This window comes from Onychostoma macrolepis, chromosome 21, assembly GCF_012432095.1.
Source record: "Onychostoma macrolepis isolate SWU-2019 chromosome 21, ASM1243209v1, whole genome shotgun sequence".
Lineage (NCBI taxonomy): Eukaryota > Metazoa > Chordata > Actinopteri > Cypriniformes > Cyprinidae > Onychostoma > Onychostoma macrolepis.
This window is the reverse complement of record NC_081175.1, coordinates 18,888,246-18,912,804: the sequence shown is the minus strand read 5'-3', so window position 1 is coordinate 18,912,804 and position 24,559 is coordinate 18,888,246. Positions and strand designations below refer to the sequence as shown.

General features: G+C 35.2%; 4 protein-coding genes and 1 long non-coding RNA gene across 5 annotated transcripts in view; 3 read left to right on the top strand and 2 right to left on the bottom strand.

Moving 5' to 3' along the window:
• Positions 1–633: 633 nt before the first annotated feature.
• Positions 634–4,577, bottom strand: LOC131528920 (uncharacterized). The gene is made up of 5 exons (XR_009267952.1): positions 4,449–4,577; positions 3,541–3,803; positions 3,207–3,363; positions 2,978–3,021; positions 634–928 (listed from the first exon to the last, which is right to left on the bottom strand). It is a non-coding gene; the product is annotated as an uncharacterized LOC131528920 (long non-coding RNA).
• On the top strand, positions 4,573–7,786 carry gpn3 (GPN-loop GTPase 3). The gene is made up of 8 exons (XM_058758389.1): positions 4,573–4,775; positions 5,007–5,115; positions 5,796–5,970; positions 6,051–6,168; positions 6,315–6,430; positions 6,514–6,610; positions 7,168–7,296; positions 7,487–7,786. The coding sequence occupies exons 1-8, from the start codon at positions 4,728–4,730 to the stop codon at positions 7,550–7,552; spliced, it is 858 nt and encodes a 285-aa protein (XP_058614372.1). The 5' UTR covers positions 4,573–4,727; the 3' UTR covers positions 7,553–7,786.
• Positions 7,787–8,298: 512 nt separating this feature from the next.
• arpc3 (actin related protein 2/3 complex, subunit 3) lies at positions 8,299–11,085 on the top strand. The gene is made up of 7 exons (XM_058758387.1): positions 8,299–8,451; positions 8,885–8,984; positions 9,112–9,188; positions 9,424–9,492; positions 9,628–9,754; positions 9,874–9,968; positions 10,635–11,085. Exons 1-7 carry the CDS (start codon positions 8,326–8,328, stop codon positions 10,695–10,697), a joined length of 657 nt encoding a protein of 218 aa, XP_058614370.1. The 5' UTR covers positions 8,299–8,325; the 3' UTR covers positions 10,698–11,085.
• Positions 11,086–11,468: 383 nt separating this feature from the next.
• Positions 11,469–16,480, bottom strand: ube2g1b (ubiquitin-conjugating enzyme E2G 1b (UBC7 homolog, yeast)). Its single transcript, XM_058758388.1, has 5 exons — positions 16,234–16,480; positions 13,792–13,894; positions 13,580–13,677; positions 13,330–13,508; positions 11,469–12,563 (listed from the first exon to the last, which is right to left on the bottom strand). Exons 1-5 carry the CDS (start codon positions 16,274–16,276, stop codon positions 12,477–12,479), a joined length of 510 nt encoding a protein of 169 aa, XP_058614371.1. The 5' UTR covers positions 16,277–16,480; the 3' UTR covers positions 11,469–12,476.
• A 6,985-nt stretch (positions 16,481–23,465) lies between these two features.
• Positions 23,466–24,559, top strand: part of atp2a2b (ATPase sarcoplasmic/endoplasmic reticulum Ca2+ transporting 2b) — a 36,991-nt gene continuing 35,897 nt past the window's right edge. Inside the window, exon 1 of the mRNA XM_058757792.1 lies at positions 23,466–24,228. Coding sequence (XP_058613775.1) covers positions 24,111–24,228 — 118 coding nt within the window. The 5' untranslated portion in view covers positions 23,466–24,110. The remainder of the gene's footprint in view (positions 24,229–24,559) is intronic.

Below are 24,559 nucleotides of genomic sequence, written 5' to 3'. Positions count from 1 at the left end.
CAACCGGAGGAGCTGCAGTCTCAGGACCGCAGTTCTAGGACCCTATTCCTTTGTAAAAGCGCCACCTACCGAATTGGATGATAGCGGAGGCTGCAGTTTCAGGACCGCATTTTTAGGACCCTTGTGGTATAGTTTGTAGTAACGTTTGTACACGTTGTTAAAGACATTGAATCTCAAGAACATTTTTTATTTCCTGATATTTTTTATTTATAATGAAGCAAATGTTAATTACAAAGTGTGTAATACCTGTTTTGAGTAACAATTTTAAATTTAAATGAATTTACACAAAATATAAATGAAAATGTATTTCAATCTTTAAACAACGTAGTGAAGAGTTTAGTGAGTTCACCTGTAATGAACATTCTGTCATCATTTACTCAGCAGTTCCAAACTCAGATTTTACTTGTTGTCGACAAAGGAAGATATTTGAAGAAAGTTTGTAACTAGGCTGTTTTAGCACCATTGACTTCATAGTAGGAAAAAATACCATGGAAGTCAATGGTGCCCCAGAACTGCTCTGTTTCTCACATTCTTCAGAATATCTTCCTTTGTGTTCAGCAGAACAAAGAGGTTAAACAGGTTTGGAACTACTTGAGGGTGAGTAAATGATGACAGAATTTTCATTTTTGGGTGAACTATCCCTTTAAGTCTTGAAATATATTGATTAACCCCTTAAATTTAATTAATTAGCTCATTATCAGGTATAGCCTAATAAAGATGGAATCAAATGAAATCAGCATGTGCAGTCATTAAATTACAGCCAGATGTTTAAAAGTTTATGAAGAGGCAAGACACGACCTAAGAATGATTCAAGAATTTATATTTATATATATACTCATTTTTTAAATAACACGTAATACAACATCGTAAAAAAGACCCCCTTTTCCATCAGTTGCTGCATGGGCAGAAAGGCTGTAGGCTTCAACTCCTGAGAGAGATAAAAAGAGAGAAAGGTAGAGAGAATTAAATAAGAAACATGTTTCACTCTGTAATATATCTTTCTGATTTAACACTTATGCACTGTTGGGGTTGTAGAGAGAGAGAACCAAACAGAATAATCATGTTACTGACATCTAACTCCAAACTTTAAACTCCAAATTTTAGTACATAAGAGCAATACCCACCAACTGAATGTTCTCTCTTCTTTCCTCAATTGTTTGTCAATCTGGTAACACTTTCTATGAAGCCCGTATTTATAATACATTATGAAGTGAAGTGACAAGTGACATGTGGCCAAGTATGGTAACCCATACTCGGAATTAGTGCTCTGCATTTATCCCATCCAAAGTGCACACACACACCCAGAGCAGTGGGCAGCCAATTTTGCTGCGGCGCCCGGGGAGCAGCTGGGGGTTCGGTGCATTGCTCAAGGGCACCTCAGTCGTGGTATTGAAGGTGGAGAGAGCGCTGGTTATTCACCCCCACCTACGATCCCTGCCGGACCTGAGACTCGAACCCACGATCTTTGGGTTACAAGTCCGACTCTCTAACATTAACCTCACAGGAAACTCTCTAATCATTAGGCCACGACTTCCCCGAATTATAAGGATATTCTTGAGTCAAGTCAGGTCACCTTTATTTATATAGTGCTTTTAATAATGCAGATTGTGTCGAAGCAGCTTTACAGTATTAAATATAAAAAAATAGTGTAATAAGTCATTATAATTAATGCATAAAGCATTATAAAAAAAAAACTTATAATATGTTGTATCATCTCATAAATAATCATAACAACAATTATAATACATTATAATACTTACGCATTTGTGGTTATAACTTTTAAGAGTATGATTATGTATAACACACAATGAATACCATAATAAATCCATTTAATTTACAATGGATTATCTCATATCTTAACATTGTTTATTTAAGATATGGACAGTATCTTACTACATCTTGTGAGTAGTTAGGAGTGGTTGAGTGTTTCCTGTGAGGTTAATGTTAATTTTGCTAGTTTAAGATCAGTTGTAATACTTTCAAACTAAAAAATGCAATGTGTGTGTGTGTTTTTTTTTTGTTTGTTTTTTTATATTAGATTACATTTTATTTTGATTGCCCCCTTTAGTCTATTGACTATAAGTAACTTTGCAACTACATGTCAACTAACTCTCATTAGAGTATTAGTAGGCTTAGATTAAGGTTGGTAGAATAAATTGATGTACTTGCAAAGTTGCTTATAGTCAGGAGAATGTCTGTTGGTGAACCATCAAAATAAAGTGTTACCGGATATTTAGACATACTACTAATACTCTAATGACTGCTAGTTGACATGTAGTGGCAGAGTTACTTATCAACAGTTGTCTAAAGGGTACCATCAAAATAATCAAACTGATATTACAATTAAAAATAGTTCAAAGCAAATGTGTACACGTTCATCTGATTTGATATCCGATCTTATGGCTGTTTGAGAAAAAAAATATTATTATTATTATTATTATTATTTATAAGTGGTCTTTGTTTGCTTTAAGTACAATGATGTTACTTCACTTAAAGCAGACAAAGACCAAATAATACAACCACATTATAAAGCCTTTTGGAATGTTTTCATGAAGACTTTGTATTTGTTATTTTACAGTAAAAACACTAATAAGTACTAAGTTATTGTGCAGATCTTAAACAATGGCTATGAGAAATATAATTCATTGTAACTTAAGTGGATGCAACATGTTCATTTTGTGTTATAAATCACCATACTCTTAACCACAAATAAGTATTATAATACATTAAAACGGTTCTTATGATTATTTATAAGATGATACAACATATTATAAGGTTTCTTATAATGCATTATTCATTCATTAATGTATTAAATATATTATAAATACAGGCTTCAAAGAAAGTGTCACCATCAATCCTTCTATTAAAATCTTCCATTTCACTGAAATAGTTATCAGAGAACAATCACTGTTGGGTTAACAGAAATATCAGGGTGCACTGGGCATTGTGCAAAAAATAATTCATATTCTACTCTGACCTGTAATGATAATCCGGACCAGAAAGGAAGACCTGCTCAGCCTCCTGCAAGGACAAATTCCATAGGACAGCCAGGGCATGAAAAAACGGTTAATTTAAGCACACTATTATACCACTACCGAACAGCAAGCCATTATACATAGGTCCATACACGAGTAGGAGTTTATACAGTAGATTTTGTAAGTGTAGGAGCAGGAAAACATACAAACACATTACATGGTCCGACATACCTCTGTTTGTAATAAGAACACCACAGATGAACTGCACTCCATCTGTGAAGCTCAGTTGTGTTGTTGTCCTATGCAGTGCTCCTCTCAAATAGACAAAAAGGATGTTCTGTTGTTCCTCACTGTCGAGGAAATTTTAGGGCTTCCCTTTGAGTACACCCTATGGGCAAACCATGGTGCAAAAACAGTTATTTTGAGGAAATTGATACATTTAAGATAAAGATACAATAATTTATACAATAAAATATACTGTTAATGTTATTCCTAATTAAGGCCCTTGGTGAACCTATACTATGTCTGTAATGATAAATAAATGTGAACATTGTTAAAGTATCACCAAACGCTCCTCTGATCCCAGTAACTTTACAATGAAGTCCACCAGTCTCTTTTCCTCTGCGGTGCAGTCAGGGCCATCCTTTGGGCGGTGCAACTGGTGCGGTCGCACCGGGCCCCGCGCTGTGAGGGGGCCCCGTGGCGAACAGATCATGAATGGACAGAGGGGGGCCCCGCTCCCTACCTCGCACCGGGCCCCGTGTCAGCCAGGAACGACCCTGGGTGCAGTCATCGAAAGCCTGAATGTGGATTTCCTCAGAGATAGCACTTTAATTATGAAAGATGATTTATACTTAATTAATATGGTAAAACAATGAGTATTTTCACACTAATTCAGTAAGCTACAGGTATCTAACACATCTCACATCAACATGCTTTTATCATCTTTTTAAGTTTAATTAATGTGCTGGCTAGATTTACTTATCACAGTCATTAAGTCAACAAGGCTTAATTAAATCATGGCCACGATTTAAGAAAGTCGTAATAATCAAAACTAGCAAACAAATTCTTAATTCGTGGGAATTATTATTTTTTCTTAGCACTTCTCACTTTGGCTATGTAAACTTTGCATCGTTTTAACGTTATAAAATAAAACTTAATTGAAAATCAGTACAGGTTTTTATTTATTTATTTATTTTTTATTGCTGAAATCAAGAACATCCAAAATAGTACAAAATACCCACATAACACTTGAACAGACAATAATAAAATAAAACAGTAAAAAATTCACACAAAAAATAAATAAATAAAGGAAAAATAATAATAATTTAAAATAATAATAATAACAAATGCAGTAAAGGTCCATTTTTTGACATAAGACTTCCTACACGAAAACTTTAAGTGCAGAGCAAATTCTGACAGTCTTCATAGCTTTCTTATTATTAGATACTGAAAATCGGTAAAGTTACTTACACTTTGATTGCTGTCCATGTCGTCCATCTTCGGTGATCCAATTCGGTAGGTGGCGCTGTTACAAAAAAACAGGGTCCTAGAAATGCGGTCCTAGAACTGCGGACCTGAAACTGCAGCCTCCGGTTGTGCGCGTGCGTTTACAGTGTTTTGACCTCAGCGGGCTTCCGTAGGTGACGGAAAACAGCATGGCTACTGTAGATATTGTAAGTGGAACACATCGCTGAGGCAAATAACGTTTTGAAACGGCATACCATCTAGTTCTGTTGGAGCAGCAGAACAATGCCTCGATACGCGCAGCTAGTGATGGGTCCTGCCGGAAGTGGAAAGGTAAGTTAACGTTAATTCAGTACCAGGAGGACTAGTTAGGTTAACATACTAAATGATCCTAATAATTATGATTTTACTTTATTGTGTGTATATCTATGCTGTATTGTTAAATGTAAAGCACCAGTCTGGTCTGCACTGATCGTAATTATTTTAATACAATACTTGAACCATCAATATCGTTGCTTACTATGTGGTTTCTATATTAAATCCTAACTTTTTCCCTTTTTTCAGAGTACGTACTGCGCCACAATGTTAGAGCATTGTCAGAACCTCAACCGATCAGTACAGGTGGTGAATCTGGATCCAGCTGCAGAGCATTTTGAGTATCCTGTCATGGCAGGTCAGGAATCAATATACACACACACACAGACAGACACAGACAGAGAGAGAGTAAAATACACCCTCAGAACTTTTGAGAAGTTTATATCAGAAGGTTTTTTGGATCAGTCAAGTGTTTCACTGACAGACTGTAATGTGCAGATTTTATTTTGTTAAAAATAATAATAATAGTAATAAAATTATTTCAGTATTTGTAATAAACAATGAAACAATCTAATTATAACTAATTAAGTGAACTTTTCATTAAATATTACAAAGTCAAAAAAGAGACATATATGGATGAATCATTCACAATAAGATGGATCATTTGCATTTAGAATATAGACAGGAATTGAATTTGGATTTCATAATGATTCTTTAAAGTTAAGAGGTCAGAGTCTTCAAATAAATACTTTTGAATTGCATATTTAAAACATTCAAAAGTCATACAATTTGTATTTGATAAGTAGGGTTGCAACTGCCCCTACCTCAAAGCCAAGGTAGCTTTAGCATTTGACATTAAATTAAGCATTTGACATTAAGATAAAACTGTATGTATGTTTACATTCAAAAGCCTTTTTTGCCAAGAAATTCAGTCACACTCCCTTTTCTCAGACAGAGGGCCACGAGCTCAATAAATGTCATTTCTGTAACATGCTTATTTCTAAAGACATTTAATGTTACAATTTTCACTGTATACAGACATTCGAGAACTGATCCAGGTAGATGACGTTATGGAGGATGACTCTCTGAGATTCGGCCCCAATGGAGGACTGATCTTCTGTATGGAGTACTTCTCCAACAACTTTGACTGGCTGGAGGAGAGTCTTGGTCATGTGGAGGATGACTACATACTGTTTGATTGCCCTGGTAAGAGGTGATGTACCAGATGTGTGGTGCTGTTGTGGATTGGCATGGAATGATACAGAGCATTGTGTCCTCTGGACTGCAGGTCAGATCGAGCTGTACACATCTGCCTGTAATGAAGCAGCTTGTGGAGCAACTGCAGCAGTGGGAGTTTCGCGTGTGTGGAGTCTTCCTGGTCGACTCACAGTTCATGGTCGAGACCTTCAAGGTAATGTTTGGCACATGGCAATGACAAAAAAAATTAATGAAGGAAATGAAGCAAGCATGGGCTGGATTTTTGGCGATTTGGTTAAGAAATGATTGAAATAGTAAAAACCTCAATTTTATGTTTGTTGTATTTTTTTTTTTATCTAGTTTATCTCTGGAGTTATGGCTGCTTTGAGTGCTATGGTGATGTTAGAAATCCCACAAGTCAACATAATGACCAAAATGGATCTACTCAGTCCAAAGTCTAAGAAGGAAATAGAGAAGTATGTTCACATAATGGGATCTATTTAGAATTCACTTCAACCTAGATTTACATGACAGACTGTGTTTTTTATTTTATTTGCAGGTATCTGGACCCGGATATGTACTCAATGATGGAGGACAATTCTGTATCTTTGACAAGCAAGAAATTCAGGAAATTAACCAAGGCCATATGTGGTTTGGTAAGTTACAATTACAAAGATTATGCCTTGAGGCACTGAGAAATAGGGAAATTTAGAATTTTTTTTAATTCTAAAAATTGTGATTACAATTTAAAAAAAAAAAATTCAGGTTTGTTTGACTGCACAATTTTGATTATATACCAATATGACTACAAAATGATGATAATAATAATTATTAATTAAAAACATTGAACAAAATAAATATATTACTAATTTAGTTGTGCTAAATCAATGTAAAAAAAATTATAATAATATGATACTCATAATAATTTTATTTTACACTACAACACAAAACCACAGGGAGCCCTAAAGCTCTCTTTTGTTGGCTACAGGTTTATAAAAATTTCTTGTTACAGATCTGGTAAAATGCTTTACTCAGAAGCACACAGCATATATATATTTAAATCACTGCCTTACCTTTTTGATAATTGCACTAAGCAACTTTGTTTTTTTGATTTTGATTAATCGTTCAGCCCTAGCATCTTTCATAATCACTTTCAATGTCAAGTTTACAATCATTCTGTAGTAAATTACTAAGAAGGCACTGTTTTCTTTAGATTGATGATTACAGTATGGTTCGTTTCCTGCCCTTTGACCGCACTGATGAGGAGGGCATCAACATTGTCCTGCAGCACATTGATTTCTCCATACAATATGGTGAAGACCTGGAGTTTAAAGAGCCCAAGGTCTGTGCATAAGATTACTGCCATATGCTATGAACTGATATTCAATTCAAAGATATATTTCTGTAGCTTGTTTATTATAAAAACAGCTGTTTAAACTAAATTAGTTTTAGATTACAACAAAATTAGCATTTTGCACAACTGCTGATTTTTTTATTTATTTTTTTTATTATTTTTTCCCTTTTTTGTCCAGGAAATTGATGGGGAACCCAGTAACACAAACTTTGATGAGTTCTTCCAAGACCGAGATGATTCTTGAGCAAGGACAGAGATCATACTTCAAAGCCACCCAGATTTGTTCCACTAATTAAGAGTTTCAATTATTTAAATTATATTTTGTGTCGCTGTCATTCATAATGTCATTAGCTGAAGTAGGCAACCATAACCTGTGCAATGCCTCAAACTTAGCAGAGTTTTATAAAATGTAATCCATTTTTTAGAAGTGCATATTTATTTTTGCAATAAAAATATGGAAATGACAAATGTGGTGTTTTAATTTTGTTAAAAAATTCAGCCATTACATCTGTCACAACATAATGGTGTAGAATCCTTAGGCTGATGATACACAGGGCAACATTTTGAGCAATTTTGACTGGGTGCTTTCTCACAGAGGATTGGTAACACATTTCTGTTTACATATATATTTCTGGTCATGGGTCCTGTGTCTTAACTTGGTGACCGTTGATGGCAACGTTGCTCAAAAAGTTGACCCATGTATTATCAGCCTTAGAGACATGTGGAATAGTAGCTTTTCATTATGAGTTATTCAATAGTGGACTGTTAAACTTATATTTGGCCCCAGTCATCAATATTTGGTTACATCCTAATGCACTTATGTTGTCTTGGTAGGTACAGCAAATGGTTGGTCGGTATGTCCATCAAAATCGTGTGTGTGGACATTTTTTTAAATGGCACATGCAACATATTTAGACTACTTAAAAGAAGTGATATTAAAAATCTTAAAAATAAATTTTGCTGGGGGAAAAAAGCAGAAGTGAGGTAAAGCTGTTATCCTCGGCGCCCCCGGTGGTTATGGCGGGATATTGTACTGGAAACTTCCTGTATCGGTGTTGGGTGCGACAGCGGAAGCGGCGGCTTGCATCGCTGACATATTCATTTTTGCCTGCCAGATTTGGGACGTATTGTGCCAAAATGCCGGTAAGAAATCATTAAACGTAGTAATTTAGACGGTGAGTGCAGTTGTTTGCGTTATGAGCAGTTTGTTGTGCCACGTTTAGAGCAACGGCGAACTAGAAAAATATTTTGGCGTTATTAGCCATAGAGCTAACATATACATCACCGTACTCTGGCCGTTTTTCTACAAATGCAACAGTTTTACAAAGGCACATTTTATTATGTTTTTTTATCTTTATGCATTATTGCCAAGTATGTATATGTAAGTGTCAGAAATGTGTTAGAAACGGAATTTGTGCGTCTGTCCATGATGCAAACAACTGGATTTCCTCATTTGCATTCAGCTCAGTGATGGCTGATTTTCTTTAAACATTGGTCATTTTAAAACAAATTTGCTATATTAAATAAATATTACTAAGTAACTCTTGTATTTTTTGTGATGTTCCAATTTCTTCAGGCTTACCACTCAAGCCTGATGGATGCAGACACCAAAATGGTGGGGAATATGGCAATGCTGCCCCTCAAAACACAGTTTAAGGGTCCTGCTCCTAAAGAAAGTAAGGAAGTTTGCTTGATTTCAGACAGTCCTGTGAGATCAGAGTTGTATGTGGTACTTCCTTAAATGGCCATCTCTAGTAAAGGGTATTTGACAAATCAACTCTTCCTTCCTGTTTCCATATTCAGCCAAAGACACCGATATTGTCGACGAGGCCATCTACTACTTCAAAGCCAATGTTTTCTTCAAGAACTATGAAATTAAGGTAAGACGAATGACTGTACACCATGCTGTGCTGGAGCCTAAAAAAATGCCTTGCCTGTCTAAACATGTATTCATAGTTCTGACCTGAGAGAGAAGAATACATTCTCACTGCATCCTGATTTGAACTCTTTATATATGTATATACACATGGTTTTTTTACCTTTCATAATCAGGTTTGATATCACTTTTATTGTTGAGATTTTGTATTGAAATATTCACTTTTATGCTTTTGATAGAATGAGGCAGATCGGACTTTGATCTACACCACTCTTTACATCTCTGAATGTCTCAAGAAGCTCCAGAAGGTAACTGTTGAAGAATAAAACCTTCATTGTGTATTTCAAACATTCAGTGATGAATCATTTGTCAGGTGTTGTTCATTTTTCTCATAGTTTGTGCTTCATACATTATCTAACTACAATCTCATAAATGATCTATAGTGCAGTTCAAGGGGTCAAGGGGAGAAGGAGATGTACACACTGGGAATTACCAACTTTCCCATCCCTGGAGAGCCTGGCTTCCCTCTGAATGCCATGTATGTTAAACCCTCTAACAAACAGGAGGAAGGTATGGCACAGTGAAGTCAACACTTACCTGGGTCTGTTTGAGACCTTCTTTATAGTTTATTAGCAGTTTTATTGCTGATTACAGAATTGATCTAGATACCGTGTTTTTCTCCTGGACAGAAACGATGAGGGCTTACCTGCAACAAATCCGACAGGAGACGGGACTGAGATTGTGTGACCGTGTGTTTGACCCTCAGACAGACAAACCAAGCAAGGTGAGGCATATTGAAATATTATCTGTCAAATCAAGGTGATTGACAAAAGCAAGAGAAGCTTTTATAGACATTTTATGCATTTAGTTAATTGTATATATTTTTGTGCATTGTGATATTTTAATTACAATTAAGTACAGTTTTCCTCCATTGTTACTACAATGCAAAAAATAAAACTTAATTGTAAAAAGTTTTTTAGAATTTTTTTTTAAACAAGACACATATTTCTTTAAGTCTATGCAACATATGTTTTATGTTTAAATGAGTGTTGTTGTTTTTTGTTTTTAGTGTTTTGTGCATTGTAACATTATATTCATGACATATAAACATGTTCCCTCCCAGGTCTTGTTACTGTAATAATACAAACCAAAAATTGTGAAAACTATTTTTTTATATAGTGGCTTTGTTTTTTTAAAGACATTTAAGCACATTTTTGTATGTTGTATGTTATGTTGTTTAGTGTTTTTTTTTTTGTTTGTTTGTTTTTTTTCATTGTGACATTATTTTCATGACAATTAAGCACATTGCTTGGAGACACTGAAATACAACTTGGACATTTCTTAACCATTTTTTGAGATTCACCAAAACATCATTAGTGTCTTATGTTTCAAATTCATGATATTAAACTAAATTCAAATGTTGATAATAATATCTATTTTTCTTCTACAGTGGTGGGTTTGTTTTGTGAAGAAACAGTTCATGAACAAAAGTCTGTCTGCACCTGGCCAGTAAGAAACCACTCAGGATCTCTCTTGGGTTTTTCTGCGTGGGATGTGGATGGATTTTTTTCTTTATTGTCTGTTTTTTTTTTTTTCTTTAATGTGTATGCGAGTGTTTACCCTGAGATTTTTTTACTGGTGATATCAAGTATATTTGATTTCTGGCCTGTCGTATAAAACGGAAGCCAATCAAATAAAAATCTATTAAAGAAAAACAGCTAGGCGACATCTGTCATTTCTAAGTTTTTCGTCTAATATTTAATATCTAGTATTTTATTTCAGCCCTATTTCAATTAACAAAACAATTTTAATAGTTTCAGTTAACAATAACAACACTGCTTGGTGTGTAGTAAGTTCATAATCGTTTTATTTATCCGAACTTATTAAACAGCATAAATGATTGCTGCAGAAATGTCATTCCTCCATATTTAGTGCTCAAAAATCAATATTCTGCCACACAAACTGGAGAAAAGTAAGTTTCACACCAGTAACACACCACTGAATCAAATCAAAACGTGACTGAGACCAACTGGAAATGAACAACTTATTGCTTAAAATAGTTTTCTGTCTTTTGAACAATACAATTACATTTGCATTAGTACACAACACCCAACAAATCTCACACAGACAAGATCCTAAAAGATGTGTTGCCAAGAATCGTATGCACCGTTAGAAGTTATGTGAGGTAACTGCTTTTGACATGACTGACACGAGACATAAACAAGACAAAGGCAAGACTAAAAAAAAAAAAAAGAATAAAACATAAGGACAAACACTAGATATGTAAGACAAATGCTACATTTTAATGAGCAATTACATGATGGGACCTTTGGGGAACACAAGAGTGAATAGGATACAGTCATAAATGTGATTACAAAACTACATGTGGGGGGAAACGTCACAAACAAATGACTGATAGAGCTATGGTACAATACATAATATTTACATACACAAAAAATACAGCTTTTGAGCTTACCATTTATACAAAAAATATTCTCTGTCTCTCATGCAAATATCTAACTTTTTGGTTTGTCCAAAAGAGGATTCCAGCTCAAAAACCGACTAGACATTGAGACGGACTTGACATCACTGAATACAATTTTCCTTTCCAATAGGAGAACAACTTAAGGCAGCAGAGAAAGAGATGGCCCTTTGAGAGACATCTGCGGTATTGTTTTTTTTTTTTAAGGGAATAGGGCTGTCTGACATGTCAGTGAGAAGGAAAATCAGCATCGATTCTGACCATCAGCCTCTACTAGTACCATAAACGCACAAAACACGCCAGAATTGCATAAAAGACTTTGTTCAAAATTGATGGCTCAGTGGCAGATAAAAAAAGCGAGTCAAAACACAAGTGTCATGCAGTACATTTCATCATAATTAAGATAATAAATAATTCAGACACACTAGAGGGTGGAGGGTAATCGACATTAACGAAACGTGCTATAACTCACACATTCAGATAAAAAAAAAAGAAAAGAAAAAAATTTATTCTACGGTGGCTTTGCTGATATCCCTAAATGGTGCAAACCCAAATAACTGGTGACTAAAATAACGGTGATCGCCTATTAAAGTTTGTAATTGGCATGTCTAGGGGGGCTGGTTAGAATTCAATACACGCGATAAAGCTTTGCCACACATGAAGGTGATCCAACACATCAGTTAAACCTATTAAATTGATATGAGCTTGTCATGGGTTTTAAAATCAATGCTGAAATAAATCCTCAAACTGTCTTTGACCAAGATATGGAGATGGAATTGATATGTACTAAACGAAACAGTGATGGGCCGTCTAGTCGAATGCCATTTCTTGGCTTTTCCTCACACAGCGGGCGACTTTCCTCTTGAACTCACCGTTGGGATCCTCTCGCCATTCTTTCTGCAAGCCAATCACAAATGTGAGAGTTTCAGTCTTGAACATGCATTTAAAACCCATTTTATTTAAATTAAGTGACATTTTGGAGTGAAATTAGAAAAGAAAATGCATCTGGGACTTTATATTCATCAGGAACTGGATCTATGATAGTCATTATCAGTACTTTTTAAGGAGTTTTTTCATCCAGGATGTAGATGCTTAAATGGAAACGCTTCTCATTAAAATCATTCATTATTTGTCATTTATGCAGTAACCTTTTTTACAATAATAATGCGTGTTATAATAATGTATTATCCATATCACAACATTTTAGGAAGGCTGCATTTCCTACCTTAATAAATAAACTCATTCCATTTAGTACATTTTGAAGAAAGGATAAAGTCACCATGAAATCTAAATATTTCAGTACTTTACAAATGACAGGGTTTCTGCATGTTTTATGTCGATAAATTTAAGATCTTTTTAAGACAACTTAAAGAATAAACTGAAGGGAATACAATAAATCAATATTTTCTCTAAAAGTAAACATCTACGGAGCACACAATGAGTTATATTAGCTACACTTCAAAGTTTGACAATATAACCACCAACCAATCTCCATTACTTTTCAATTCAAAAATACAAAAAAAGAAAACTCTACCCCCAACTGCTAAAAAATGGGAATAACTTTTACTGTATCTTCATCACATTGCAAAAAACTGATGTTCATTGTGATTTCATGGCGATTTATAAAACGTGATTCAGTATCATCACAAATCAGTAAACTTACAGCTGCATCCACATTGGCTGGCGAGTCACCATTGGGGTCAGCTAACATGGAGATCACACTAATCATGATGGTCTCTACAGTGTGGATGGGCAGCCAACGCTCCTCAGGTTTCTCATAGCCAAATTTGTCCTCTCCTGGCTCATGTAGGATGGAAATGCACACATCCCCGTTCTTTGCGACTGGTTAGAGATGAAGAATAATATCAGTGCCAGTCTCTATGGGGACAGTGATTTCACCAACATGCACTCACCATTAGGATGCCAAATCTCTGTAATAAACTTCATCTTGGGAGGCCGAAGTGGGTAATCATGAGGGAAAATGAGATGCGCCTTAAAAAATCCACCTTCGCTGTAAATCAAAAACAGAAAAATTAAACGGTTTGGTTAGACAAGATTAGTCAACTGGCCACTCTTACAGCTAAACCCAAACACCACATGGATGGTAACAGGATTGGTTGCTTACAACAGTGTGTCTTGAGGGCCGATCACGACAACCTCCCACTGATAGATATCATCATCATCAATCAGACCAGCAGAAAAACCTTCCACTGGGTTTTTATTGAGCTCTGTAAGATGTAAAACAAAGATATTATTTTAAAATATAATCTCAAATTAATTTTAAAAACAGTGTTGACAGTGCAAAACTTATGTATGTGTGTGTGTGTATACAAAACCAGTCTTAAGTGTCAATTTCAAGTTTCAATTTGTTCAAGCTGAATAAATAAGCTTTTCATTGATGTATGGTTTGTTAGGATCAGACAATATTTGGCCGATACACAACTATTTGAAAATCTGGAATCTGAGGGTGCAAAAAATCTAAATATTGAGAAAATCACCTTTAAAGTTGTCCAAATTAAGTTCTTAGCAATGTATATTACTAATCAAAAATTAAGTTTTGATATAGTTACGGTAGGAAATTTACAAAATACCTTAATGGAACATTTTATGGAACTTTTATTTGGCATAAAAGAAAAATCGATAATGTTGACCCATACAATGTATTTTTGGCTATTGCTACAATGCATTAATATTTTTTTAACGCCAATTAATTGTTTGATAAGGTTTGACCCCAACTTCTTCCCGTCATCGCAGCGCGGAAGGTTATCTATCATTGTGTGATGAGGGTGCAGCGCACCAGTGTTGCCAGGGTAACGGCACAAGTGGGCTACTTTGAAAATACAGTTGCGGGAAAAATTACAGATCCGTGGGTTGCGGTTTTTTGGGCTACTTTTATAATGTACCGCGACCGCCCAAAGTGTATATAGACAAATAAAAATTTAAATAGATCCTTTTACTAATGTGTATTATACTTGGAATGTATCCCTGGCAACTTAAGAACAGAGAGGCGGTTGTAACATCAAACAACGTGAGTTTCAGCAGAGCATACATGTTAAGGCTTTTACACAGCAGAAATAAACATGACAACAGCCACTATAGATTATATAAGATAATAAACACGATTACAATAGATATGGTCTGTATGTGATTTTCTTGAGTTGAATGTGTACATCTGAAATGCTGATTTGTGCAGTGATATAAAAGGCTATAAATAGCATATTTTAACAACAGTAAACGACCAAATTCCACATGTGATCGTAAAAGGAAGTTATTACAAACACTTGATGGTAATTTGAAGTGAGTTCTGAGTAAAAGTGTACTATTAATCTCATAAATTGTCTTATGAAGCATGATGCTAATGTTAGCTTTAATGCACCAGAACAGGTCCAATTCTTCTTCATAATGCATTTTGTCATAATACTAATGTAAGGTCGCAAGAAAATGTTGTTGTTGTATTTATTTAGAAATACTTTTGATAGTAGTTGGGTAAATGTATACTGGGATTGAAGCGATGTGGCTTGGTAAACGTTTTATTGCCAGTATAAAGGCTGATAATGGCTGAATAAAAACAAAAGAATAATGATAAAAGAATAATAAGCATTATGTCTCATACCTGGTGGACGTGTGAAAGGTTCTGTTTCCTTAAACTAGTTTGTCATGCATTTATTTCAACACATTTACAGGTAAATCCTAGTATTTTAAACTTGTGATTAATCATGATTAGTCACAGTCCATGACTGTGATTATCGCCATTAAATTTTTTACTGATTGACAGCACTAATTATATATATATATATATATATATATATATATATATATATATATATATATATATATATATATATATATATATACACACATATGCATATACACACAGATGTGTGTGTGTGTGTGTTTACTTGTAAAATAAGGTCAAAGGTTTTAAACAAGTAAGTGAGGTATAAACATGTTGATTACAAAAAATATATAATTATATATACACATTTGTGTGTGTGTATAAATATAATATGTATTGTAATTTAGAATTTGTATCTGGCAATATTGGATATTAGATTACATTTTCTGCTATGTAATGATGATTTCAAGTTAATCTAAATGTCTATTTTTCATACTATATTGTGACTACTTTTTGCATTAAAAACGATTTATTTTGTAATACGAAATCTAAATGAATGGCTGTTTTGTTTCCTAATTTACCCACTGCATACTAACACGAGTCAACTGATATTATGACCAGTAAAATTAGTATTTACCACTCATTGCCATTATTTTAAAATATTATGTCTAATAAATAGGTTATTTTCTTAAATAAAAGGTATCAGCTTTGAGATCAACATGTTTAACGTTATACCTCACCAACTTATTAGGCGCTAGCATGCTAGCAAAGCCTTCTGACCTTATAACTTTACAAGTGGAAATACGAAGCCCATAAGCTCTTACACAAACACTGACACAGTGGGTTTCGTTACACACCATGTCATTTAGTTAAAAAGTACTGATGGTACGGATAAAAAATAGTTAGTATGGCATAATTTTGTACTACTCACGCTAACAGTTAGCCACCTACCTGCTAGCTGTTTTCGCAGAAGCAGGGCCGATTGCTCAGTCATTTTATTTTAACTAATGATAACAAAATAAATAATGTCTCCAACGAAAATGGGACGAAATAATGTCAGAGAAATTAATGTTGGCAAGCAAAGTTGTTCGACGCGCTGCACTTCAGCACTGTGTATTTGATATCTACTTCACATGCGCCGACAACCGATACATGTGATACTGGCACTGACCTAAAGGCTGTGTGTCACTAGGTAGCTGCGTACTACAGCAGTTTTTGGGCATCTTTATTGGGCACGTACCGAATTATGATGGCCAACAATGCTGCACGCGCCCGTCACGCCTAAAATTACTGTCTATGTAGTTGTGTCACTAGGTTTTGAAACACAGCCGAAGTAAACAGGACAAAACACTTTGTTGATTATTCTGCGCTGAAGATATAGGTGATCTTTTATTATGAACAGAAATAAACCTTAAATCACAAATATCAAATGTTTTATTTTTAACAATATAATTTAGAAATGATTTTTTCTAAATTGTGAATAGATGTCGAATATATACGCAATTATAAATGTGTAGCAATGTTCTATTTTACTAAAACATAAACCCTTTAAAATTATTTTCGGTAATTTAAATAAAGCTGAAATAAAATTTTATAAAACATAGTAAAACTTAAAAACGTATTAGAATGATTAGCATTACAGATGTTGCCAAGTAACTGAAATAAGTTGAAGTGAAAGTAATAAACTAAAACTGAAATAACGGAAATAGGAAAGCTATAAAGAAACGAAATATAAAACGACTAATAAAAAAACGTAGCTCAAAAAATACTAAAACTAAAATTTTGGTTTAATTATAAAAAACGAAATAAATAAAAATAAAAGCTAATTAAAAATTGTGATAAATATTATTATAGTAGGCCTATATAAATAATATTAAGATAACACTGATATACATTCCCTGTCCATTCTCCATTTTGAAAAAGTGAACTTCAAGAAATAGGCCAAGTTACTACGTTAATAAATGAATTGCACGACCTCCAATTGTTTTTTAAAACAGTTTTGAAAGTTGTACAGTTAAGTTTGTAGGCTACATTGTTTATGTTTATTTTGGTTTTTAATTTCTACACTGTAAGAAAAAAATGCTAGAAAATACGGAAAAGTTATATTGTATAGCCTACTGCATATTACATTAGGTACCAGGACAGTACTGTCCTTTCTGCCAAGACATTATCTGTTAAGTTACGGACATTTCATTTAACCCTAAAACACAACACAATACAATGCATAATTCAAAATATAAGTAGCCTCAACTCTTGTGAAAAATCTATACGGACAAATCAGTATTGGGGCTTGTTTTAGTGACAGTGAATGGTATTCACTGTATACTGACAACATGTTTCCTGCAATAACAAATAAAATACACTAGGTGGCAGTCACTGCTCATGTGAACTTTCTCCCAAAACATTCCTTAGTAAAAGATACTTAGTAGAAGACATTCTGTGGTTTAGTTTTATTTTTAGTTACTAATAAATTATAAAATTATAATATATGCTTATTGGTTTGATAAAATATCTTAATATGTCAAAACTGTGTCTTCAGATCAGCCTGAATCAGTGAATCTGAGAGGATTCACAAAGCCTGGGCCATCCTTTATCTTGAGAGCTTTACAATCCTCCTGACATGCCAGAATCTTACATTTGCTTTTATACAGAACCATAAAAGGCAAACGTTTGGCTCCCTTCCCAGAAACTGATACCAAACATAGACTGAATATGGGAAAGAGTTGTTAGCAACTACATTCCACATCCGTGAAACTCAAACAAGGGGATGGGTTCTGAATAAACAGCCACGCTCAGGTGACAAAAGGAGGACTTTGTGTACTCTTCCTGACGTGTTTCCTCTGATGGCACACACATTGAGGAACGGTATACCTCGCAGATCTGTCTGTCGCATGGTTACCAGAGATTTTTCTTGTGCCTTATCTTTTGTTGACATGTTTAGCATGCATCTGTCAACTCACTGTATTACACAGAGAAGTGATGGTACACTGAACACAGCGCAATCTTACGGAAACATTTGACTCTTCTCCTAACCCTAACTGTTGGATGTCTTATTATTGATTCAAACAATCCAACTCATCTTTGTCATCCAACCACCTGTTTAAACCACCACGGCTACTACACAAATCGAAAAATGCTAATAGTTATTAGTTAACAATTCTGAATTCTAGAACAATTAAACCTCCTGTATTATTTTAAGAATCTTGTAATTAGTTAAAGACATAAATCCATAAAGTCTTGTAAACAGGTTGACCCAAACCGCTTGACACTTCATTGAGATGCTGACCGAGCTGCTCTTTCTCTCTCAAGCCTGCTGCAATTAATGTCAGTCATGAGGTGTGTGATAAATGGGCTATTACTAACTCGGCTGACCTTTTAGTGAATGGAGTTGCAATACAAAAGGGAACATTATTCTTTGCTTTATTCTTTATAAAGCTTTATAAATTAAAGCAGTTTATGCCTATGCATTTCATAGTTTGAATCTCATACATTCTTTTTAAAGCAATAGTCCACCCCAAAAAAATTTCCCAAGATGTAGATGAGTATGTTTCTTTTTGCAATAGATTTGGATTTGCTCAGCAATGGATCCTCTGAAGTGAATGGGTGCCATCAGAATTAGAATCCAAACATCTGATAAAAACATCACAATAATCCACATGTAATCTGTTTGGATGAAGAAACAATGTCATCTACATATTGAATGGCCTGAGGGCGAGTACATTTTTAGCAAATGTTCATTTTTGGGTTTGATTGACTGATTTATTTTTTTAAAGTTTACAATTTTTTTTAAAATATATCATCTATGTAGGGAATGAAAACCTGAAAATGCGCCTGAGCATCCAGGTTTCCACAACCTTTTGAATTTATTTTATTATTTATTATTTTTCTAGTCATTCATGATTTCTGCATAAATAATTTTCAACCATTTCAGGTTCAAAACATTATATGCCTTGAAATTATGAGCATTAAAAAATAAATGAATAAGTAAAAACCTACATTATTTTTTAGGACTTTTCAGGCCTGGAAACAACAATTTTAAAATTCTCAGATACTTCCATAAATTAAATGACCATGCGAAGCAGATCATATAATTTATTTATTTTTAAACATAATAATATAATAATTTTACATGATCATGGTATATATGTTATACGGTATGTAGTTTGAAACTTTACATAGACGTAATCAGAGGGCATATCTGGACCACCATCTCAGCCCTCAGCTTTTCATCTAGAATAAACCAGTACAGAACAGGCTAATTTGAGGTTATGGCGTCAAGATATGCAAGATAGTGTCAGTCAAGCAAAATCACCTTTTACTGCAACCGCCAGAGACCTCGACAGATGGGCTGTGAATCTGAGCTGAAAGATAATGCTGATTGCCTTTTTTGGACATTTCTGTTTCCATGAGCCAAATCAACTTTTATGGAACTACAGTGTGCAGTAATGTATTTTTTTGCATTCATCCATAAGTGTTCTAAATGACTTTCAGAATCAGAATCAATTAGTCAATATTTCTTGCAACTTTATCTTCCAAATAATACTGGAAAGAATGACATTTGACTATGAGATTGATTCATAAACAAGCGACATGGAAAGCACCATGTCGTATCTCCATGACAACCCAGCTTTAGTAAAACTAATTTAGCAGTTTCATATCTTTTTATCTGAGGCTGTAGTGTTGCAAAACAGCTGCAGACCCCAGATCCAAGTTAATCTTATGATGTCGTTTCATTCCTCCTTTTCATCAGCGAGTCAGTGTGCAGCGAGTGGCCTTATCTTGTATGTTCAAGTTATAAGCTTTTCTGCAAATGATGCCTGGGTAATGGTGAAAAGCAGTGTGCAACTCAAAGCCCGTGAAGAAAATGAAGCTTGCTTTCTACACCAATCTAAAAAGAAATATTTAAATGTTTGGCTGCATAACTACCTGTTTAACCAGTCAGAAACATCTAAGATAAATAATCTTTTTAATTAGGAATGGGTTTAGAGAAACCTAGAACACAAGATAAACCTGCAAAGCATAAGGTTGTTTGTAGTGTATGCACTGTACATAAGTGCTGGGCAACAATTAATCGTAATTTATCACATCATAAATAAAAGTTTATGTTTATATATGTGTGTGTACTGTGTATACAGGTGCTGGTCATATAATTAGAATATCATCAAAAAGTTTATTTATTTCACTAATTCCATTCAAAAAGTGAAACTTGTATATTATATTCATTCATTACACACAGACTGATATATTTCAAATGTTTATTTCTTTTAATTTTGATGATTAGAGCGTACAGCTCATGAAAGTCAAAAATCAGTATCTCAAAATATTAGAATATTTACATTTGAGTTTGAATAAATGACCATCCCTACAGTATAAATTCTGGGTATCTCTTGTTCTTTGAAACCACAATAATGGGGAAGACTGCTGACTTGGCAATGATCCAGAAGACGAACATTGACGCCCTCCACAAAGAGGGTAAGTCACAGAAGGTCATTACTGAAAGGTGTGGCTGTTTACAGAGTGCTGTATCAAAGCATATTAAATGCAAAGTTGACTGGAAGGAAGAATTTGGGTAGGAAAAGGTGCACAAGCAACAGGGATGACTGCAAGCTTGAGAATACAGTCAAGCAAAGCCGATTCAAACACTTGGGAGAGCTTCACAAGGAGAGAACTGAAGCTGGAGTCAGTGCATCAAGAGTCACCGAGCTCAGACGTCTTCAGGAAAAGGGCTACCAAGCCACTTCTGAACCAGAGACAACGTCAGAAGCATCTTAACTGGGCTGTGGAGAAAAAGAACTGGACTGTTGCTCAGTGGTCCAAAGTCCTCTTTTCAGATGAAAGTAAATTTTACATTTCATTTGGAAATCAAGGTCCCAGAGTCTGAAGGAAGAGTGGAGAGACACAGAATCCATGTTGCTTGAAGTCCAGTGTGAAGTTTCCACAGTCAGTGATGATTTGGGCTGCCATGTCATCTGCTGGTGTTGGTCCACTGTGTTTTCTGATGTCCACAGTCAACACAGCCATCTACCTGAAATTTTAGAGCACTTCGTGCTTCCTTCTGTTGACAAGCTTTATGGAGATGCTGATTTCATTTTCCAGCAGGACTTGGCACCTGCCAACACTGCTAAAGGTACCAAAAGCTGGTTCAATGACCATAGTGTTACTGTGCTTGATTGGCCAGCAAACTCGCCTGACCTGAACCCCATAGAGAATCTATGGGGTATTGTCAAGAGCAAGATGAGAGACACCAGACCCAACAATGCAGATGAGCTGAAGGCCACTATCAGAGCAACCTGGGCTCTCATAACACCTGAGCAGTGCCACAGACTGATCGACTCCATGCCACGCCGCATTGCTGCAGTAATTCAGGCAAAAGGAGCCCCAACTAAGTATTGAGTGCTGTACATGCTCATACTTTTCATTTTCATACTTTTCAGTTGGCCAAGATTTCTAAAAATCCTTTCTTTGTATTGGTCTTAAGTAATATTCTAATATTTTGAGATACTGATTTTTGACTTTCATGAGCTGTACGCTCTAATCATCAAAATTAAAAGAAATAAACATTTGAAATGTATCAGTCTGTGTGTAATAAATGAATATAATATACAAGTTTCACTTTTTGAATGGAATTAGTGAAATAAATCAACTTTTTGATGATATTCTAATTATATGACCAGCACCTGTATACAGAGGTGTGCAGAGTACCTGAAAACCATACTTGAGTAAAAGTACAGATACCTTACAGTGAAAATGACTCCACTACAAGTCACCAATTCCAAAACAACTTGAGTAAAAGTCTTAGAGTATCTGATTTTAACAGTACTTAAGTATTTTACTTATACTAAATATAGGCTCAAAGATGCACTAGTCAAAAAGACATGCCAGTCAAAAACTGCAACGTTGTGGAGAAGCTGGGGAAAAGAGGCAGAGGCAAGGATCTATGTGCAGGTATTTCATGGAAAAACTAGAACAAACAATAAACCAAAACCAAAGGGAACAAAGAACAGAATGACGGGCAAACAGACAACCATTACATTCAACAACTCACAAAGAACTAAAGAAACTGGGGCTATATATATACAGGAGGCTAATAAGCTTAACAAGATAAGATACAAACTGACTACAAACACCACGGGAGACAGGAAGTGACATAAAAGTCCAAGACAAGGCATAGAGAACATGTAACAAAAACAAGAAAGAGCTGATTTGTGAGGAGAGCAATCACGTTTACTTTCTAAAACCAAAATAAAACTGAACACCTCAAAATTGCAAATAAAGAAAAATAAAGAAAATTAAAAAAAACAAAATTTAATTAAAAAGTCAAAGTCTTCTTGCACTGGATGTGCTGGTTTCAGCCTCATTGCCAGCTGCAGTCATGTCCTTATATTTAAAACACCTGTGATTCACAACTACTTGCTGAGGAACTTGTGTATTGTATATATACATAATAAATATACACTGTACACTTTTATTTTGGATGCGATTAATCGCAATTAATTGTTGCCCAACACTAATATATATATAAATTATATATATATATATATATATATATATATATATATATATATATATATATATATACACACACACACACACACTACAAACAACCTCGGGTTTATTGTGTGTACTTTGGTTAATATTTAGCAAGGCATTATGTACTATTGAACATTCTCACCATTAAAATAATCTAGGAAAAAGATACAGTTCATTAAATATCATTATAGCGCACAAAATGATTCATGAAACAACAAACATTGTAAACGATAACATGCAAAAATATATCAAACCAACAAATATTTTAATGAATGACTTGTATGTGACATTCTGCCCCAGCCTGGCGTTACTGAAAAATCGTGACCTAAGTGCACAGTGTAAAATGACAAAAATGACAAACAGAATTACTAAAGCTTCAACTAAAATTAAAATGAAAAATAAGCTATAAAAATTTAAACTAATTCAAAATATTAATTTAAAAAACTAAATCGTATCTTGATGATAATAAAATAACAGAACAGATTTTTAGACTTGCATATTTTAGCAAATCGTTATGTGAGTGATTTAACAATCATCCACTGTATTCTCTGTCGCCACCTACCGGCGTAACTATGTGCATGAGTCGCTGAAGGAATCTTTTTGGTAAATGTGTTCAGAAATTCGAATCACTAGCATGAATAAACACCCCCACCTCTATCCTCTCAATATAGAGCATATCAGGGACATTTCTGTGCTACACTACACCCTTCTTCATCTGGAGTGACGTCGGCCAAGAAGGTCAGCTGATCCACACTGACGTGACGAAGAAAAGTCAAAGGAAGGAACGGGATTTCCGGAGCCCGCGCAGCCAATGAGAGCATTCCACATGCGGACAGCGAGAGCAGTACATGCGGATCAGGAGAGCGGCACAGCGGAGACACGCGATTGGTGCTGATGGTGCTAGAGCTGCGAACACCGGCAGTGTGCTGCGATCCACGGGAATGAGCCGAGGATAGATCCGAAAGACTAGTTAAGAGCTTCGTTTGGTTAACCAGGACTACTAGGACTCCCAGCAGGCATCGAAAAAACTTAAAGAACCAGCGAGTTTACGATGCGCGTTGTGTAATTTTTGCTCGAATTAGTCCGGCTTTGTAACTTTTCTCCTCATTAAACGCCCGAACTTAAAAAGTTAACATCTGCTTTTATCGTGTACTGTTTATCTGAGGTCACCACGGTTGTTTTTGGATCAAGTTTTTCGTGGGTCCGAAGGTCTTGGGAGTCAGGACTGAAGGCTTTGAAGAAGCCCGTTCGTTTGGGGTTGCGAGTCCGTTCATAATCAGCGTGTCCGTCCGTCCACGATGGAGAACGCACATACGAAAACCGTGGAGGAAGTTTACAGCTTTTTCGCCGTGAACGAGAGCACGGGGCTCGGCCTGGAGCAAGTGAAGCGTCAGCGAGAGAAATGGGGACCGAACGGTGAGTGAGCGAGCGAGCGTGGCCCGGCTAATGCTAACAGAGGAGACTGGGATCGGCAGTGCAATAGAAAGCAAAGAGGTTTAGATGATTTCGCAATGTTCGTCTAGTGTAAGAGCATTGTTAGGCCCGTGAGGGTGCGGGCGCACATGCGGCGAGATTCATTTCATCAGCCGGCATGTGTCCGAAATGAAGGCGCGTGACGTCACTGCTGCTCGCCACCAGCGAGAATTCTTATTTTACAGATTTGGACAGAAATTAGTGTTGTGAATATAAACGACCTGTTTGTTACGTATTAATATATATATATATATATATATTTTCCAACCGCTGA

What these genes read in the sequence shown, in the direction of transcription:
- gpn3 (XM_058758389.1), top strand. Translation starts at nt 4,728, where the DNA reads ATGCCTCGATACGCGCAGCTAGTGATGGGTCCTGCCGGAAGTGGAAAG. An exon ending in GTCCTGCCGGAAGTGGAAAG is followed by an intron (nt 4,776 to 5,006) that starts GTAAGTTAACGT and finishes CCCTTTTTTCAG; the next exon opens with AGTACGTACTGCGCCACAAT. An exon ending in TGAGTATCCTGTCATGGCAG is followed by an intron (nt 5,116 to 5,795) that starts GTCAGGAATCAA and finishes CACTGTATACAG; the next exon opens with ACATTCGAGAACTGATCCAG.
- arpc3 (XM_058758387.1), top strand. Translation starts at nt 8,326, where the DNA reads ATGGCGGGATATTGTACTGGAAACTTCCTGTATCGGTGTTGGGTGCGA. An exon ending in CGTATTGTGCCAAAATGCCG is followed by an intron (nt 8,452 to 8,884) that starts GTAAGAAATCAT and finishes CAATTTCTTCAG; the next exon opens with GCTTACCACTCAAGCCTGAT. An exon ending in TCAAGAACTATGAAATTAAG is followed by an intron (nt 9,189 to 9,423) that starts GTAAGACGAATG and finishes TGCTTTTGATAG; the next exon opens with AATGAGGCAGATCGGACTTT.
- ube2g1b (XM_058758388.1), bottom strand. Translation starts at nt 16,276, where the DNA reads ATGACTGAGCAATCGGCCCTGCTTCTGCGAAAACAGCTAGCAG. An exon ending in TCTGCGAAAACAGCTAGCAG is followed by an intron (nt 13,895 to 16,233) that starts GTAGGTGGCTAA and finishes TACATCTTACAG; the next exon opens with AGCTCAATAAAAACCCAGTG. An exon ending in GGCCCTCAAGACACACTGTT is followed by an intron (nt 13,678 to 13,791) that starts GTAAGCAACCAA and finishes TTTGATTTACAG; the next exon opens with CGAAGGTGGATTTTTTAAGG.